At 36.6% G+C, this 15,052-nt stretch overlaps 1 protein-coding gene across 1 annotated transcript in view; it reads left to right on the forward strand.

Annotated features, from left to right (window-relative positions):
* MRPL1 (mitochondrial ribosomal protein L1) overlaps nucleotides 1-15,052 on the forward strand; it is a 93,197-nt gene that overhangs the window by 43,451 nt on the left and 34,694 nt on the right. Inside the window, exon 7 of the mRNA XM_050790886.1 lies at nucleotides 6,913-7,019. Coding sequence (XP_050646843.1) covers nucleotides 6,913-7,019 — 107 coding nt within the window. The remainder of the gene's footprint in view (nucleotides 1-6,912; nucleotides 7,020-15,052) is intronic.

Genomic DNA, 15,052 nt, shown 5'->3' on the forward strand with positions numbered 1-15,052 from the left:
AATAGACTAATCAAGTACAGTTGGAGATTTTAATATTCTTCTCAGTAACTGATAGAACATATACACAGAAAATTAGTAAGGATGTAAAAGATTTGAACAACACTCTTAGTCATCTTAGCCTAGCTGATATCTATAAAACACCCAACAACAGCAAATGTTGTTTGGTGTTGAACATTCACCATGGTAGACCATTTGCTGAGTTATAAGGCAAGTCTTAGTATATTAAGTCTTAAATTTATGAATGTAAAAGAATTGAAGTCACATACATATGTGTTCTGATTGCAACTGAGTTAAATTAGAAATCAGTAACCATGAAAAATCTCCAAATACATTAAAATGAAAAAGCCCACTACTGAATAACTCATTGATCAAAAAAGAAATCAAAGGCTGTCTTAAACTGAATGATACTGAAAACTCAATGAGTCAGAACTTGTGGGATGCAGCTGAAGCAGTATTTAAAAGGAAATTTATAGTTTTAAAGGCTAAATTAGCTGGGCACAGTGGCATATGCCTGTCATTCCAGCCACTTGAGAGACTGAGATGGGAGGATCCCTTGTGGCTAGGAGTTCAGGGTAGCAGTGCATTATGATTGTACCTGTGCGTAGCCACTGCACTCTAGCCAGGGCAACATAATGAGACCCGCTTTCTAAAAAAAAAAAAGAAAGAAAACATTTTGGCAATAATAACTCTCAGAATACTAGAAATGTAAGTGAAATTCCCCAACTTGACACAGCACATCTATGAAAAAGCAATATTCTTAATGGTGAGATCACTGAGAAGGAATGCTTTCTACCTAAGATCAGGAACAAGGCAAAGATCTCTGCTGTCAATGCTTATTTTCAACATTGTACTGGAGGTCAGTGAAATAAAGGGCATACATAAGGGAAAGGAAAAAATAAATCTTTTTTTATTCCCAGATGATACTAAGCTATTTTAGTAAGTGAATTCTAATTAGTGAATTTAATGAGGTTATAAGATAGAAGGTCCATGCATGAAAATCAACAGTATTTCTATATGTAACCAACCTACAATCAAACTGAAATTTCTAAAACAGTTCCATTTACATGAGCATAAAGAAATAAAAATATTTAAGAGGAAATTTAACAGAAGCTGTGTAAGACCTTTCATAGAAAACTGGTAAATGTTGCTGCAAGTTAATAGAGGGATATACCAGCCGGGCGCGGTGGCTCAAGCCTGTAATCCCAGCACTTTGGGAGGCTGAGACGGGCGGATCACAAGGTCAGGAGATCGAGACCATCCTGGCTAACACGGTGAAACCCCGTCTCTACTAAAAAATACAAAAAACTAGCCGGGCGAGGTGGCGGGCGCCTGTGGTCCCAGCTACTCCGGAGGCTGAGGCAGGAGAATGGCGTAAACCCGGGAGGCAGAGCTTGCAGTGAGCTGAGATCCGGCCACTGCACTCCAGCCTGGGCGACAGAGCCAGACTCAGTCTCAAAAAAAAAAAAAAAAAAAGAGAGATATACCATAGTGGTGGATTTGAAAGCACATTATTAAGATAAGCTTATTTTTTCTATAGATTGAATGTAATCCCAGCCACACTCCCAGAAAGCTTAAAAAACAAAACAAAACAACAACAAAAAAAACTTCATTCTCATGTTTAAATGGAAATACAGCGAACCTAGAATGGAAAAAATGATTTTAGGCTGGGCACTGTGGCACACTCACACCTGTAATCCCAGCACTTTGGGAGGCCGAGGCAGGAGGATTTCATGAGTTCGGGAATTCAAGACGAACCTGGGCAAAACAGCAAGACCAAATCTCTACTTAAAAAAAAAAAAAAAAAAAAAAATCAACTGGGTGTGGTGGCATGTGCCTGCAGTCCCAGCTACTTGGGAGGCTGAGGTGAGAGGACTACTCGAGCCCAGGAGATTGAGGCTGCAGTGAGCTGAGATCATGCCACTGCAGTCCATCCTGTGACAAAGCAAGACTGTGTCTTAAAAAAAAAAAAAAAAAATTGTCCGGGTGTGCTGGTTCACACTTGTAATCCCAGCAGTATGGGAGGCTGAGGCAAGTGAATCACTTGAGGTTGGGAGTTTGAGAACAGCATGGCCAACATGGTGAAACCCCATCTCTACTAAAAATACAAAAATTAGCTGAATGTGGTGACACATGCTTATAATCCCAGCTACTTGGGAGGTTGAGGCAGGAGAATCACTTGAACCCAGGAGGTGGCAGTTGCAGTGAGCCGGGATCGCACCACTGCACTCTAGCCTGGGTGATGGAGTAAGACTCTGTCTCAAAAAAAAAAAAAAAAATTTTAAAAGAGAAAATGATTTTTAAAAGGAAGAACACAGTTTGAGATGTAAGACTTTATCATAGAGCTACAGTAATCAAGACAGTGTGGTATGGTATAAAGGATAAATGAATATAGTTCAAACACTGAGGTTCAGAAATGAACCAAAACTTACATGGTCAACTGATTTTCAGCAAAGGTGTCAAGGTTATGTAGAAAAATAATAATTTTTTCAATGAATTTTGCTGAAATAACTGGATAAGTCTTTCCTCACATCAAACACAGAAATTAACCCAAAATGAATCATAGACCTAAACGTAAAAGATAAAGTCATGAAATTCTAGAAGAAAATTTTCTAGGAGAAAATCTTCATGGTGTTGGATTAAGTAAATATTTCTTAGGACACAAAAAGCATGAGCTATAGAAGAAAAAATTGCTAATTTGGACTTAATCAAAATTAAAAATTTTTGCTCATGGATAGGTACCCCTAAGAAAATGAAAAGGCAAGTGATAGATGAGGGGAAAATATTTGCCACACATAGCTCTGACCAAGAACCTGTATCCATAATATATAAAGAACTCATAACTCAGTAAGACTGTCAACCTAATTTTTTTAAAAAGGGGCAAAAGAGTTGAGTAGGTATTGTAGAAAAGAACATATGTGGCCAGGCACAATGGCTCATGCCTGTAATCCCAACACTTTGGGGGGCTGAGGCAGGCGTATCACCTGAGGTCAGGAGTTCAAGACCAGCCTGGCCAACATGGTGAAACCCTGTTTCTACTAAAAATACAAAAATTAGCCGGATGCAGTGGCGCACACCTGTAATCCTAGCTACTTGGGAGGCTGAGGCAGGAGAATTGCCTGAACCCAGGAGGCAGAGGTTGCAGGGAACTGAGATCGCACCACTGTACTCCAGCCTGGGCGACAGAGTGAGACTCCATCTCAAAAAAAAAAAAAAAAAAAAAAAAAAAAAAAAAAAAAAAAAAAAAAAAACTATATATGTAATTGGCCATTAAACAGATGAAATAATACTAAACATTTTGGTCATTGGAGAAATGCAAATTAGACAAAGAAGAAAGAATAAGGTCAAAGGAAGGAATTTTTATTTATGTTTTAGGGTGGAACTACCTTAAAAACTGAAATCTGTATCATCTTCAATCTATCACCTTTTTTCTGGTTCCTTTTTTCTAACTATACAAATGTATATATTTTTTGATATTCCATCAGACCTTCACTTCAGTATGTTTTAATGCAGAACTATTTCTCTTTTCTTCTTGAGTCCAGTTCTTTCTCTCTTTATTACCATTACATCATCAATACGATATCAGGCTCAAAATTATGAAGTCCTTTATTTGTTTATTCTTCCAGGAGACATTTGTCCTATTTACTCCTTACTAATAATTTGCCTGCATCTAGGTAGAGATATCAAGTTGGTGGTTGGAAATCATAAGGGAGATTGTGGCTGGAGATAAAAATTTAGAAATTATCAGTTGTTAGATGGTATTTAAAGCCATGTGTCTGCATGAGATCAGTTAGGGAGGTGTGCATGGATAGGATAAGAGAAGTAACATGACTGATGCCTCAGGTAGTTCAACCTTTGGAAGGCAGGTAAGTGAGGGTGGGTGGTTCAGCCCTTAAAATGAGATGAAATAGCCAGTGAGAATCGTGTTTCAGAGGACAAGTCAAGATACTGTAGGAAGAGGACAGATTACACTGTGAACTGCTGCTAGTAGGTCAAGTCAGAGGAACACTGAGAAATGACTAGTGGATTTGCCAATGTGAAGGTTACTGAAGTAGGTATAAGAGAAAATAGAAGGAGAGGAAATAGAGATGGCTTTTTTTTTGAGAACTTACATTAAGAGGAATGTTGGGTGGTAACTGGAAGGCAACATAGGAGACTTGTTTATTTTATTTTGAAAAGGAAGATTTTATAGCAAGTTTGTAAGCTAATGAAGATTGTCTAGGGAAGCAGGGAAAAATCGACAATGTAGAGGAAAGAAGGGAGGAGCAGTGTCCTTTTATGGGTGAGTACAAGTGGGGGTGAGCACAGAAATGAAGAGGAACGGCCTTTGTTAGGGGCATAGACAGTTCACCCATAGTGACAGGAAGGCAGGCAGTGTTGTGGGCTTAGATTTAGGTCAGTCACTAAATAATTCTTGAGCTTTTATTATGTACAAGGCACTGTTCTTATGAAAACAAACTTAAAAAATATATTTAAGTAAATAAATTTAAATATAGATGGTTTAACCAGGTATCTGTTTTTTGTGTACCACCATTAGCATCTTACTGTTTACTAGTATACAATTTTATCATACTGTTTAGTACTCAGTTACATCAGACTGTGATACTGAAAAAACCTCGTATTTTTTAGTAATTATTCATTTGTATATCCATTATCTCCCAATTAGACTATAAATTGCCCATGGGTAGTTGCTTTCACTTATAGCTGTAGTGCTCCTGAGCCAAATGAACAACTACTGAGATAATCCTAGGAGTAATGTATGCTGAGGGTATGCCGTGCTCTCTATGTAATGAGTTCCTCACATTGACTCACCTATGGAAGACTTGCTTGAGCATGGTGGGAGTGGTGTCTCTTCAGTGGCACAGTCTTCATTCTATATCTTACCCTTTAAATAATTCACATGTTTCTGTGCATAGAATTAAATTTTCAAGTTAAGTTATGGTATAGTGGAATATACTGTATTTTTGTTTATTAAATTTGTGTTAAAATGATAATGACCAAATCTTAGGAGAGTAATAGTTTATTTTATAGTCTCTTGTATGATCCTTTGAAAATTCTTTTTTTTTTTTTTTTTTGAGACGGAGTCTCGCTCTGGCGCCCAGGCTGGAGTGCAGTGGCCGGATCTCAGCTCTCTGCAAGCTCTGCCTCCCGGGTTTATGCCATTCTCTTGCCTCAGCCTCCCGAGTAGCTGGGAATACAGGCGCCCGCCACCTCGCCCGGCTTGTTTTTTTTTTGTATTTTTTAGTAGAGACGGGGTTTCACTGTGTTAGCCAGGATGGTCTCAGTCTCCTGACCTCGTGATCCGCCCGTCTCGGCCTCCCAAAGTGCTGGGATTACAGGCTTGAGCCACCGCGCCCGTCCAATTTTTGTATTTTTAGTAGAGATGAGATTTCGCCATGTTGGCCAGACTGGTCTCGAACTCCCAGCCTCAAGTAATCTGCCCGCCTCAGCCTCCCAAAGTGCTGAGATTACAGGCATGAGCCACCATGCCTGGCCTCTCAGGCTGGTTTCTTTCTTTTCTTTTCTTTTTTTTGAGACAGAATCTTGCTCTGTTGCCCAGGCTGCCAGGCTGGAGTGCAGTGGCTCAGTCTCAGCTCACTGCAACCTCTGCCTCCCAGGTTCAAGTGATTCTCCTGTCTCAGCTTCCTGAGTAGCTGGGATTACAGGTACCTGCCACCATGTCTGACTATAGAAACTCATGCCAGTTTCTATAACCATTTGCGTAATAATGAGCTACCTCTACACTGTATCATTCATTATGATATTGTTTCCACTGCTAAATGTTTCTGCTTTTTAGTTTTTTTTTTTTTTCCACTTCTTTATGGTAGGTAGAAGGTTCTTAAAAGATTTCAAGACTGTACTGTTATTATTATTATTATTTTTTGACAGAGTCTCACTCTGCCGCCTAGGCTGGAGTGCAAGTGGCACAGTCTCGGCTCACTGCTACCTCTGCCTCTTGAGTTCAAGCAATTCTCCTACCTCAGCCTCCCAAGTAGCTGGGATTACAGGTGTGCGCCACCATATCCAGCTAGTTTTTGTATTTTTAGTAGAAACAGGATTTCACCTTGTTGGCCAGGCTGGTCTTGAACTCCTGACCTCAGGTGATCTGCCTGCCTCGGCCTCTCAAAGTGCTGGGATTACAGGCGTGAGCCATCATGCCTGGCCGCTGTTATCTTTTGCCGTAGTTTATTTTATAGATTTGATTTCATTATGTCATCTGTGTTTTTAATGTATGCTATATATTATTATTGCATATACTTATGTGTTAGTTATCCATAGTGGTGCAACAATATTACCACAAACAGTTGCTTGGAACAACACACATTTATTATCTCACCATTTCTATGTGTCAGGAATGTATGTGTAGCTGAGTGGGGTTCTTTGCTTAAGGGTCTCACAGAGCTCCACTCAAGGTGTTGGCCAGAGAGGTGGTTTCATCTTAGACTCAATGGGCGATGGATTTGCTTCCAGACTTACACAGTTGGCAGAATTCAGTTCCTGTAGGCTACTGGGCACAGGGCTTCAGTTTCTTACTGGCTGTTAGCTTGAGACTGCTCTCAGCTTGTTGCCCTGTGGCCCTCTCCATATGGCAGCTCACAGCATTGCAGCTTGTTTCTTCAAAGCCAATAAGGAAGAGAGTCTTTTCCAAGACAGGCATTATAGCTTTATGTAATATAATTATGTACACATGATTATTCTGTCTCTTGGTTTGAAGCAAGTTGCAAGTTTCATTCACACGCAATGAGAGGAGATCACACAAGAGCATGAACACTGGGAAACAGAGCTCTTTGGAACTAAAGTTTATCTGCCACTATTTGTTTGCTGTATCTTCACGTGAGATATGTGTTTCTTTTATTCAGTAATTTTTACTACTTATTTGGAGTGATAATTGTGGATTTTATTTTTTCTAACTAGATTCCATTGGCCGTGACATCCCCAAAATGCTTGAATTCTTCAAAAATGGACATGAAATTAAGGTAGATGAAGAAAGGGAGAATTTTCTGCAGACCAAAATAGCAAGAGTAAGTTACAATGAAAATTATCGAATAACCCTCTTTTTTTTGTTGTTCAAGTAATTCCTTAATAATTTTTAATATTATAAAATACCAATCATTTGGACTTGTTCTTGGCACTAGCATTAAGAATGGCATTAAACATACACATAGATACTTTTTTAATTCTATAAGTTAAACTCATAAATTTTAATGGTACTTGAGAATTTCTTGCAGAGTTATGTGCTACTGTCACATTTACTTGTCCTTTGCCTTATTTATCTGTTTTATGTGTATACTTTTGTATTTATGTATTGTATTTTAAGCTTATTGAGAATAGGGTTTAGATTTTGTATGTCCCCCTAATCAAGATTGCATAATGCTGAGCGCATAGTAGGTGTTCAATACTACTTTAGTGGAATTGAGTAATTTGCTTTATGTCCAATTTTATCTGCTAATGTTTTTAAAATTGTTTGCCTGTTTTTAGAAGATGCTGGAAATCAGTTTCCAAAGCCATTTTTAGGACACTAATATAGATATGCCACATTTCTAGGACTGTATTTTAAAATATATTGTCATTACAAGCATTCAAGTTATTTATACTAAAGAATCTCTAAAGTGCCTATCCAACATATGTAATTTTTTTCTTGTTCATTTACTATAAGAATAACAGTCATTTATAAGTTGATAGCAAAATTTAAACAGGACCTACCAAGTGTCAGGTGCTATTCTAAACAATTTTTATATATTCTGTCTTTTAATTGTTAGCCATATGAGAGGTAAAATGATTACCCTATCTCATAGATGAAGGCATGAAAGCCCAGAGAAGTTAAATAAGTTTTCCAAGGTCTCACAGCTACTATGAGGCAGAATAAGCATTTGAATCTTGGCACTTTCCTTGAGTCCAGGCTGTTTATCCCTATACCATCTTGCCTCGTGACTGGAATTATTTGAATAGCTATTATTCTTTCTCTTTGCCTTCCCATCTTACTTTTAAGGGGAGTTCTGCATTATAGCCAGTAGCTAGTAGTCCAAACTCATTGAGCTATGCCCACGCAGGTCATCAGAAATATAGAAAAACCTGAGTGACACAGCCTAGGCAACATGGCGAAACCCCGTCTCTATAAAAAATACAAAAAAATTAGTTGAATGTGGTGGCATGCACTTGTAGTCCAGCTACTTGGGAGGCTGAGGTGATCCCTGGGATCACCAAGGTTACAGAGTGAGACCGTCTCAAACAAAACAGACCAGAAGGTAAAGAAAAAGCTGGGTGCTATATTGCCCATTCTGGCCTCAAACTCCTGTGCTCAATCCTCCGTTAGCCTTCTGGGTAGATGGGACTACAAATGTATGCCACCATGTGAGGCTTCTCAGCTAGTTTTATGGTCAAAAAAAACAAGAAAACTTGCTTTAGAAATGGAGCAAAGTGGCCAGGCGTGGTGGCTCACGCCTGTAATCCCAGCACTTTCAGAGGCCGAGGCAGGCGGATCACGAGGTCGGGAGATCAAGACCATCCTGGCTAACACGGTGAAACCCCGTCTCTACTAAAAATACAAAAAATAAGCCAGGCGTGGTGGCCGGTGCCTGTAGTCCCAGCTACTCAGGAGGCTGAGGCAGGAGAATGGCGTGAACCCGGGAGGCGGAGCTTGCAGTGAGCCGAGATCGTGCCACTGCACTCCAGCCTGGGCGACAGAGGGAGACTCCATCTCAAAAAAAAAAAAAAAGAAAAAAAGAAATGGAGCAAAGCAGGTTTAATCTAGTTGGAGATTGGGAAACCCCAGCTTGCCATCATTACCATCAAAGCTCAGCTCCAGTTTATTTGGCACTGAGCTTCGCTCCAGTCTAATGTTGGAATTTCCTTGTTCCCCAAAAGGCCTTTGGTAGCACTTCTTGTTTCTTAGGGTTGACAACATTGTAATTGAAAAACCAAACAAATGAAACATAAAATACAAATTTTAAGAATCTATCCTGAAGTTGTAGAGACTTGAGTTTGAATACCTGTTCAGCTACTTCAGAGATGGCAGACTTTAAGCAAGTTGTTGTGTCTCAAATTTCCCCATCTATAAAATATGTATAATAGTAATTATTTCATTGTGTGGTTTTGAAGATTACATAAAATTTTAAAATAGTAACATCTATTGGTTTGTTTTGGTTGGCCTTTTGGTACTGTGGAATATCCTTATAAGGCTCTTTGTGGCTGGATTAAATCTGTCTTAAGTAAGGTTTTCAGTATATTCAGTAGTTAATAGTTTATGTAGATCCTGACTCGAAATATAAGAAACCATGATGTCACGTTCATTTTTTTCAACAAATACCATAGCGATTAAGACATAGGTCTTAATCACTAAGTAGTAGATCACTAAGTAGTAGATCAGACTACTTGGATTTTTTGGAGATATAATTTCTTAATAAAAAATTATGTGTTTAAAGAGATGTTTTTTGAACACTGTTTAAGTATTGCAGTATAGTAGAAGGTTGAGAGTGGGTTTTAGATTCCTACTGTCTTGATTCAAACCTTTGTTCCAGCTAGAAAGAGCTGTACCCCCTTGCTCTCTGAGCCTCAATTTTTCCCCGTTTCCTATTTCTCCTGTATATAAAATGATGGTAATAATATGTACCTTCTAAACTAGGAAGGAATAGATGAGATAATAACATAATTACCATTTAGCAGAGTACTTCTGGCTAAGGGAGAGTAACAAGGACCTAATTTACCCTCCTACTTAAAACAATCAACATTATTTGATATGAAAACCAGACAAAGAAAACGACAATGCAGTATCATTCGTGAACATAGATGTAACAATTGTAAACTAAATATTAGCAAATAGAATCCAGCAATATATAAAAAGGTCAAGTAGGGTTTATTCTAGGAATGCAAGGTTAGTTTAACATTCAACAATTAATCATTACAGTTCACCATATTAAGAAAGTAAAAAACAAAAACCATATGAGCATCTCAGTGGATGCAGAGAAAGCATTTGACAGAATCCAACATCTGTTTTTGATTAAAAAGTCTCAGCAAACTGGGATAGAAGTCCATGTCCTTAACCTGTAAAAAAATGTCTAAGAAAAGCCAAAGCTGACATCATATTTAGTGGTGAAACACTAAATATTGCATTTCTCCTAAGATCAGGAACAAGACAAGGACATCCCTCTCACTGCTACCTCTTTTCAACATTGATCTGGGGCTTCTAGGCAGCGCAATCAGGCAAGAAACAGAGGTAAAAAGTCAACTAGATTAGAATGGAAGAAGTGAAACTGTCATTATTCACAGATTACATGTTCTAACTACTAGAAGAACGAAGTGAGTTAACTAAGGTTGAAGGTAGAAGCTCAATGTACAAAAATAAATTGTTTCTGTATAACAGCAAGGAACAATTAGAAACTGAAATGAAAAAGCAACAAATGCCATTTGTAGTAATAGCGAATATATTAAATACTTAGGGGTAAATATGACAAAGATGTTGAAGATCCATACACTGAAAACTTTAAAACACAGTTAAGAAAAATAAAAAAATTAAATAAATGGTGACTATATGCCTTATTTATGGATCAGTAGACTCAATATTGTTAAAAATGTCAATTTTCTCCAAGGTAATCTATAGATTCATAGCTTTCTCAGTCAAAGTACCAGTCAACATTTTTGTAGAAACTGACTAGCTGAGTCTAAAATTCATAGAAAAATGCAAAGTGTCTAGAATAGTTAAGACAACTTCTTTGAAAAAGAACAAAGTTGGAAGTCTACCTGATTTCAGGATTTATAAAGCTGCAGTAATTAAGACAATGTGGTATTCACATCAAAAGAAAACAGTTAATGGAATAGAATAGAGAGTCCAAAAAGAAAGATGAAACATATGAACAACTGATTTTCCACAAGGTACAATGGCATTTTTTCTGGAGAAAGGATAGTTCTTTCAACAAACAGTACTGAAACAGTTGGATATCTGTATGTCATAAAATGAAATCTGACCAATACTTCAAGACATATATAATAATTAAGTAAAAATGAATCAAAGACCTAAATGTAAAGCCTAAAGTGATAAAACTTTGAGAAATAAAGTTGGGTTAGGGAATGATTTCTTAGATAAGACACGAAAAGTATGATCCATAAAAGAAGAAATTGATAAATCACTCCGTAAAAATTTAAAACTTCTGCTCTTTAAAAGACACTGTTAGGGAATGAAAAGACAAATTACAGACTGGGAAAAATATTTGAAAATCATGTGTCTAATAAATTCCAAATATATAAAGAACTGTCAAAAACTCAATAATAAAATTACCCAATTTTAAAAATCAGAAAAGATTTGAACACACCTTACTATGGAGATACATAGATGACAAACACTTGGAAAGATGCTCAGCATCTTTAATTGTTAGGAAATGTAAATGTAAATGAAAACCACGATGGGATAACACACATCTATTTGGAATGAATAAAGTTAAAAAGACTGGCCATACCAACTGTTGTAAGGATGTGGTGGGACTTGAGCACTCTTACAGCGTTTGTGAGTATGTTAAATGATGCAACCTCTTTGGCAAACAGTTTGGCAGTTTCTTAAAATTGAACATCTACCTACTATATGATCCTGCCATTCCACTTTTAGATAATTTACTCAGGAGAAATGAAAACATGTATCCATACAAAGACTTGTAAGCAAGGGTTCATATCAGATTTATTTGTGATAGCCCCAAACTGGAAAATTTCCAAATGTTCACGGCAGTTGAATATAAAAAAAATACTCTTCAATAATAAAAAGAAATTAACTTGATACATTCTACAATATTGATGGATTTCAAAATAATTGTGCTGAGTGAAAGAAGTTAGAAAAAAGGGAGCACATCCTATATGATTCCTTTTGTATAAAATTCTGGCAAATGCAAACTAATGTATGGTGATAGAAAGCAGACCAGTGGTTGCCTTGGGGACAGAGGTGGATGAAGAGGGGCAGGAAGGAAGAATTACAAAGGCACACAGTAAATTTTGGGAGTGATTGTTATGTTATTCTGACTGGTGATTGTTGCATGTGTGTATACATAAGTCAAGGCTTAGTGAATTGTACACATTAAGAATGTGGAGCATATCCAATGGAATACTATGTAACAACATAAAAGAATAAACTGTGAATACATGTTACAACATGGATAAACCTCAAGAATATTGTGCTTAGGCAAAGAAGCCAGACACAGAAACTACTTGCTGTATGATACCATTTATATAAAATATTCAGAAAAATCAAAGTATAAAGACAAAAAGATTAGTAGTTGCGTAGGAAGGGTAGGAGGAAACAGATATTAATGCTAAGTGTGCATGTTCGTATTGGGGTGATAATGTTTTCAAACTGATTTATGGTGATGGTTGCACAACTCAATCAACTTACTAAGAAACATTGAATTTTACATAAGAAAATGGTAAATAGTATATGCAAAGTATGCCTCAATAACATTAATTAAAAATGTGCAGTATGTCAAGTTTTACAAAAGTAAAACAAAGTTTTACTTTTACAAAGTAGTAAAAAGCTGTACCATTGTATTATGCAAAATAATTGTTCCATAAATTTTGTTAGAACTATCTGATAGTTAAAAATTTAGAAACGATTTTACAGCAATTTAATGAGGTTTCCTTGAGTGAAATTATTCTTCTTATGCAGTTGAAAATATTGAAGATGTGATATTTGTGTGTGTGTGTGTGTGTGTGTGTATTTGTAGCCAATATGATATGATAAATTGATATAGAATGAGTGCAGCAGATAAAAGGGCACTGACGGTATCACATGCCTAACAAGTATCCTTACTTGGATAAAAGGAAGATATCTAGAACAGAGGTCAATAAATGACAACCAGGGGCCAAATCTGGTTATGGCTGTGGCCTGTTTTTGTATAGCCTGTGAGCTGACAATGGTCTTTACAGTTTTAAAGGTTGTAAAAAATAAAGCATATGCTACAGAGCCTGCATATGGCCTGCAAAGCCTAAATCATTCACTATCTGGCTCTTTACAGAAAAGATTTGCTGACTTCTGATCTAGAAAGATGTTTTTTGGGAGAGTGAAATAGATTAGTTTTGTGTGTCTACTACCTGTACAGGAGAGACTCTCACTGTAGTTAAATCATCTTGATGTCCTGTGTTATGATTCTGCGCTTCAAGATCCATTTCTAGTATTGATGTAATACGGAATTGATCTTAAGTAGTTTATAGTTTTCCTTCTTTATCAATGTGCTAAATATAATCAGTTGAATGATCTTTCTTAATTATTTAACTTGAGGATTAGTATCTTAGATGTTAGAACTCAGCCACTAATGCTTTTGTATATCAAAACTGTATACTAATGCTCTTACAGTCTCTAACATTTGTCAGCAGTACTTTCAGGTAAATTAGTTTTTTTCCCTTCTCTTTTCTTGTTTTTTAGACAGAGTCTTACTCTATCACCCAGGCTGGAGTGTAGTGGCATGATCTTAGCTCCCTGCCAGGTTCAAGTGATCCTCTGATCTCAGCTCCTTCACCCAGTAGCTGGGACTACAGGTGTGTGCCACCATGCCTAGCTAATTTTTGTATTTTTTGTAGAGATGGGGTTTTGCCATGTTGCCTAGGCTGGTCTCGAACTCCTGGGCTCAAGTGATCTGCCCACCTCAGCCTTGCAAAGTTATGGGATTACAGGCACAAGCCACTGTGCTTGGCCTTAGTTTTGTTCTTAGTATTTCCTACCATTTGTACCTGTAACTTACATAGTCATGAAACTGGTTATGTCTTTATGCTATCAAATGCTCATATCAGTGAAAATGTCATTAAGATGATATGTTGAACATCATGAAGACAGAACAAGTTATTGGAATATGTTATTTTTTAATCAGTTATATTGCTATCACATAGACACCGTTTATTTTCTGTCATAGCATGAAGCATAATTGGATGGGATAAAAGCAAGTTGCCAAAGGATCAGATAAAGGGGAAAAGTCTTAGAGTATAAAACTGAAAATAAAGAGCTACAGAGGAGAAAAAGTACATTTCTTCAACCTTTTTCCCCCAATGGCTCTTTCCATGAAACAGAAATGAAACTAAGGCAGATTCTCAAAAGATGAAGTTGAGACATATGTACCTGGCCACTATTTATATTCTAAATAGCAATTTAATTTCAGATAGTAATTAATTTTAAAAAGATTTATCTGAGTTTGCTATATAGAAAATAATATAGTCATAATTCTGCTATCCAGATAACGTTTGACATTTGAAAAATGTCAAATTAATATACATACATGGTTAAATTCAAATAATTCACAAAAGCATATAAAGAAACACTAGAACCCCTTTCCCTGAAATAGTTTTCTTGTGGAACTTAAAAAGCTTTTAATTAATATATGTACATGGTTAAGTTAATTTACAAATGCATGTAAAGAAGCACCAGAGCCCCTTTCCCTGCAATTGTTTTCTTGCGAGATTTCTATTTACAGTTTTATTTTTGTTCTTCCAGAAATATTAAGGCATAAACATAGGCACCTTCGTAAAATTCATTTATTTATATTATGCCACATATACTATTCTGTAGCTTTCTTTTCTGTGGATAAAAGTGTAGCATGGATGTCTTCAAAGATATAGTATGAATGTCATCAAAGATGCAAAGAGATCTGCCACATTCTTTTTAATGCCTGCATAGAGTTATATTTTATCATATACCATAATCAGTTCCTTATTGATAGGCCGTTAGTTTGTGTCCCGATTTTTACTATTGTAAATGATACTTAATGAAAATTTCACAAAGAAATATTGCCAAAATTCTCCAAGTATATCCATGAGGTAAATTTATAGAAATAGAGTGTGTGTTGAAAATTTTATTATATGAATTCCCAAATTACTTTCTAAAATGTTTATACTAATTTATCATTATCCAACAGTGTATTAAAGTACTTGTGTCTTTATGCCCTCACCAGCATTGGGTATTATCACACTTAAACATTTTGTCAGTTTGAAAGTTGATACATTATAGGTGTGAGTGTGAGCACATGTGTACTTTTAACAGCTTAAAAATTTCAGTGTGAACATTACCATCATTTTCTTTGGTTACAGTGTTGTT

This window comes from Macaca thibetana, chromosome 5, assembly GCF_024542745.1.
Source record: "Macaca thibetana thibetana isolate TM-01 chromosome 5, ASM2454274v1, whole genome shotgun sequence".
Taxonomy (NCBI): Eukaryota; Metazoa; Chordata; class Mammalia; order Primates; family Cercopithecidae; genus Macaca; species Macaca thibetana.